Below are 5,439 nucleotides of genomic sequence, written 5' to 3'. Positions count from 1 at the left end.
CTAAAAATGCATTTCATGGTACTCCTGTTTTGTAATACAGAATAACAATAGTGCTGTTTGGATGCTGTGTATTACCTTTAGATACTTGTATTTCAGATATACCAGTATATCCAGAGTCGTTTTTATCGATCACCAGAGGTGCTACTGGGAATGCCTTATGATCTTGCAATTGATATGTGGTCCCTTGGGTGTATTTTAGTTGAGATGCACACTGGAGAGCCTCTTTTTAGTGGGGCAAACGAGGTATGCAGCTATTTTACAGTACAAGTAATTTGATTATTTTATTTTCTTCATTCTCATAATGACTTTTATCTGTTTAATTGTAATGCGTAAATTAGGGAAGTAAATTAGGGAATTTTAAAATGAATAAACGTCAATGACAGCAATGTTTTTTGTCAGAACTTTGAATTGCCTGTTAATTTTCTGGGTCCCCACTTACTCCTTATTCACTAATTTGTTTTGTACATACTGGATTTTTCTTAAACTCAAAATTAATTTAGAACTTGGCTGGATAGTTAACATTTGCTTACCATGTGACTACAGAATATCACTCTATTACATTGCTCAGCTGTCTGCCACATGTTCTTCACAAATATTCTTTATTTGGAACAGGTGGATCAAATGAATAAAATAGTGGAAGTTTTGGGGATACCACCTACCCACATCCTTGACCAAGCACCAAAAGCAAGAAAGTTCTTTGAGAAGTTGCCAGATGGCACTTGGAACTTGAAGAAGACCAAAGATGGAAAAAGGGTAGGTTACATAACTAGGATGAGAATATGGTCTGTCACTTTAAAAAAATGTATATAAAAATGGTGAGATGTTATTTTGCTTTACGTCTGCGTTACTGAAGATGTAGCTTTATTGGTTTTTATTATTGTTCCATGTAAGACATTGTAAGACAGGTTGATTAAATAACACTTTTTGTAGTGTTGAATAGTTTCTTACTTTTATTTGACTGACTGACAGCATGTTTAAAATGTGCACACCCAAGGCTTAATATATAACTTGATTTCAAGCAATTTCTAACTTCCCAACAGGAATACAAACCACCCGGAACTCGTAAACTTCACAATATACTAGGAGTTGAAACAGGAGGACCAGGTGGACGTCGTGCTGGGGAATCGGGTCATACTGTAGCTGACTACTTGAAGTTCAAAGACCTCATCTTAAGGATGCTTGATTATGACCCTAAGACACGAATTCAACCTTATTATGCCCTACAGCATAGCTTCTTTAAGAAAACAGCAGACGAAGGTACAAACACAAGTAACAGTGTGTCTACAAGTCCTGCCATGGAGCAGTCGCAGTCTTCAGGAACCACCTCTAGTACATCTTCAAGCTCAGGTAAGTTTTTCTCATTAACAGATAACAAAATTATATTTCCTAATCACATCAAAGGAATCTTTCCCAGATAAGTGTCATCTTTAAAAAAAAAAAAAAAAAATCTATGTCAGTCATACTCATCAAAACAATTATTTTAATCAGCTGGAACAGGTAACTGCTCCAACAAAAAAAAGTAGATGAGCAAAAATGTGTGTGATTATCACAGGTCTTGTGTTCTTACCTTGAAATGGTTTAAATATTTTCTTGCTGTCACTGTTTTACAGCTTACTGTAAATTTTGTGTCTCTTTAGTTATTGTGCATGTTATGATTTTACAGGTGGATCTTCTGGAACAAGCAACAGTGGAAGGGCACGGTCAGACCCCACACACCAGCATCGACATAGTGGTGGACACTTCACTGCTGCTGTTCAAGCTATGGACTGTGAAACACACAGCCCACAGGTACGCTTAAATAGAGTTCTGGTCTGTTTGATTTATACAAATTTTCTGAAAATACTAACTCCCTAAAACTAATTAACACTTTCATTTCAGGAGTGAAGTGGTTTGCACATAGAACTAGCCATCAGATTTGGTTTATTTTTTATCTCCAGCTCTTGTATAGTCCTGTGTGTGTTAGGTCAGTCACTTAGGTGAAAGTACTGCAGGTAGCTGTAAAAATATCCATAGATTCTGCAGGGGTGAAGGTTTTGAATCGGTAGTAGTAAGTCAGGTGGAGTTGTCAGTGCTTCATCCTAGACATGGTGTAAGGGTACAAAGAACTATGCATCTTCCAACCCAGTGAAGAGCTAGCTTGTACTTCAGTGGACTCCTGCTGGAGTTCTTCCATTCATTTTATGGTGTTCAGGTACTTCACCAGCATTATCATTGGCTGAATTATTGTTTATTCCATACTTCCTGGAAAGAAGCAACAACTCATCTATTAACTGCAAATAATTCAGTAATGCTTTTATCCTAATACAGAACAGGTAAAAATATGAATTAGTGTATGTTAGGTTGTTTTATACCTGGAAGAATAAACCTGAAATATGATAGTGATTTATCATTTCTATTCATCACTTTTACAGATGCAGAATCACTTTTACAGGTGTAAAGCAATAGCCTCCAAGCATTACACTCACAAGAAAAGAAAAAATGATCACATGTGCTTTTTGTAGCTGACAGAAAACAAACTTCTTCCTCCAAGTAACAGTTTATGCAACACATTGGTGTTTAGCTAAATCTTGCAATTTTAATAATCTTTAATCAGCTGTGCTCTTCCAGCAGCATAGACAGTACTCTTCTAATACTGTTGACGCTGTTCAAGATACCAACTACAACATTCTAATTTAGCTTAGTAAGCTAATTGTATCCAGAGGCCTGAGTCAGAGATTAGGGCCTTACTGTTTTAGGTGCTGTGCAAACACTATGTTGTTTATTACTACTATTATCTAAAGCTGCTTCTATAATTTTGACGGTAAGGTGACATGTTGGACTTAAACTGTTTGCAAAAAACATCCAGAATGTGAACTCATTTTTCTTAAGGTATATTTAGAAAACTGTATTAGAAATGCTTCTTAGCTACATGCTTACATTTCTAGAATAATTTTGCAACTGCAATGTTTTAACTTTTCAGAAAGTTAGCATAGACCTTTAATATCTTAATCTGTCATATATTGCAAATGGGCAGATTTGATTCAGCATTTTAATTTTTATTTTGCTTATTAACATAGGTTCGACAACAGTTTCCTCCTCCAATTGGTTGGACAGCCACTGAAGCTCCTACACAGGTCACTGTTGAAAACCATCCGGTTCAAGAAACCACCTTCCATGTAACCCCTCAACAACAGAATGCATTACATCATCATCACGGAAATAGCTCTCACCACCACCACCATCACCACCACCACCACCACCATCATGGACAGCAAGCCTTGGGTAGCCGGACCAGGCCAAGGGTCTACAATTCTCCAACAAACAGCTCCTCCACCCAGGATTCTATGGAGGTGGGCCACAGTCACCACTCCATGACATCCCTGTCTTCCTCAACTACTTCTTCCTCTACATCTTCCTCCTCTACTGGTAACCAAGGCAATCAGGCCTATCAGAACCGCCCAGTGGCTGCTAATACCTTGGACTTCGGACAAAATGGAGCTATGGACATGAATTTAACAGTCTACTCTAATCCGCGCCAAGAAACTGGCATAGCTGGACATCCAACGTACCAGTTTTCTGCTAATACAGGTCCTGCTCATTACATGACTGAAGGACACCTTGCAATGAGGCAAGGAATTGATAGAGAAGAGTCTCCCATGACAGGAGTTTGTGTTCAGCAAAGTCCTGTGGCTAGCTCGTGACTAAACTGAAACTAAGTTTGTTTCTTGTGTGTTTTTATAGAAGTGGTGTTTTTCCAAAAACAAAGTGCAAAGCTGCTTGAATCAGAAGGAGATAAACTCACTGAACCGCTACAGGAGGGCAAAGCTGACTATTTTTTTAAACTTGAAAAGATTGCAAAGGGACAATGAAGTTTTTTTGTTGGTTTTGGGGGGGGGGGTTTGTTTGGTTTTTTGGGGGTTTTTTTGTTTTTTTAAGAGCCATGTCCGGACCCACCTTAACGGATAGCTTAGCGGTATTCACCTTTTTCTTCCCCCATTTTAACTTGCCACAACCTAGTCATAGTTTGTTTTTTTGGGGGAGGGCGTTTTTTTTTTGTCTCATTCAACAGGGGTTATTGTTCAAATGTTAGCTGTAGTTGCAAACTAGTTTCTTTTTAAAGGCATTGCACATGATTTATAAAAAGGCCCTTTGAAGTTTTTGGGTGGGAGGGGAGTGAGTAATTTTTTTTTTTTTTTTTTTTTTTTTTAAGTTCCCCAAACAAACATGGGCACAGAAATGCAGTACTGTAAGAAAGAGGGACCTTCAGATTACACAAATATATATTCTTCAGCTGTAAAAAGGGACGGTTGTAATGGAGTTTGTAAGGCACATTAAGCATGCTAAGTGGCGGTGATCAGAACTCTCCTTTTCTGAATCTACTGAGGATCAAAGCAGCAATTGTAATGGGATTCTGTGGGTCTCATATTTTGGAGACCACAGTCAGTTAGTATTGAAATATGACTGGTTTCATAACTGAGGTGCACTGAGAAGCAATCAACGGGTCGGTCCTGGCCAGTCCTGGGGAGGTCTAAGTGGTGGTCTTTGGGATAACCTTTGGCCTTATGGATTTGGACTCTTAAGTTAGAAGAGCCTACCATTTCAGATGCAATCACTTTTGGACATGCTTTTGCAGACAGTCCTTAATGCTGAAAACACAGAGAATGGGTAATTCAAGAGGCCTTTCTTTTAAATAGACTTTTGTGACCCACTTATTGTAAGGTATTGCAAGGTCACTTTGCGTGTGTCATAAAGTTGACTTCTTTATTGGTTGAAGGTCACAGGAGTAGTGGTTTGCGTTTGATGGAAATAGCTACAACTGTGTCCCTTCCTGCTTTTTACTTTTTTCTTTTGCTTTTTCTCGGCACGTGGTTTCTCCACCATTACTTCTGCACAAAGACGTCTTCTGTTCATCCTGAACATTTTTAAAAATGCAGAATTTTATGTGACTGCTTTTTTGCCTCACAATTATGCTGTGAATTTTACAAAAATTTATTTTCTTTTTTGATAATTTATTGTACCAAAGCTGTTTTTATAGCACATAGATGTCTGTAACCAATAATGTAGCAGTTCTGCACTTTGACACAAGGTGTAACTAGACCATTTTTAAATGTCAGTTGAAAATTATGGCTGTACTATTGCTTAAACAAAACTGGAACTGTTGTTGAATTCATAGCCAATACATTTACAGCAATCTGTGTACTGAACATAATAGATTGACATCTACTTCGAGACTATAACATCTGTTACATTAGAAATGTGTTCAGGCTTCTGAAGGTAAAAGGGACACTAGATCCAGAAGCTATGAAACCAGCAGTTGATGCTTGTATTCCTTATTAACATAATTGTAAACTTGAAGGCAAGACCTTGATTGCATGAACAGGTCCAAAATAATAGTCTGAGTAAAGCAAAACACTCACATGAGACCTGAGGTTAGCAGGCTGTATTTAACAGGTGCCTAAT

General features: G+C 37.9%; 1 protein-coding gene across 1 annotated transcript in view; it reads left to right on the top strand.

Moving 5' to 3' along the window:
- DYRK1A (dual-specificity tyrosine-(Y)-phosphorylation regulated kinase 1A) overlaps positions 1-3,880 on the top strand; it is a gene marked incomplete at its 5' end in the record, with an annotated part of 23,429 nt that extends 19,549 nt beyond the window's left edge. The window contains 5 exons of the mRNA XM_010293482.1: positions 97-243; positions 613-753; positions 1,041-1,347; positions 1,664-1,788; positions 3,057-3,880. Of these exons, the coding sequence (XP_010291784.1) occupies positions 97-243; positions 613-753; positions 1,041-1,347; positions 1,664-1,788; positions 3,057-3,680 (1,344 nt within the window). The remainder of the gene's footprint in view (positions 1-96; positions 244-612; positions 754-1,040; positions 1,348-1,663; positions 1,789-3,056) is intronic.
- Positions 3,881-5,439: the final 1,559 nt, after the last annotated feature.

The sequence above is a fragment of the Phaethon lepturus genome, unplaced genomic scaffold (genome assembly GCF_000687285.1).
Source record: "Phaethon lepturus isolate BGI_N335 unplaced genomic scaffold, ASM68728v1 scaffold12088, whole genome shotgun sequence".
NCBI classification, from domain to species: domain Eukaryota; kingdom Metazoa; phylum Chordata; class Aves; order Phaethontiformes; family Phaethontidae; genus Phaethon; species Phaethon lepturus.
This window is presented reverse-complemented; position numbering and strand designations above follow the sequence as displayed.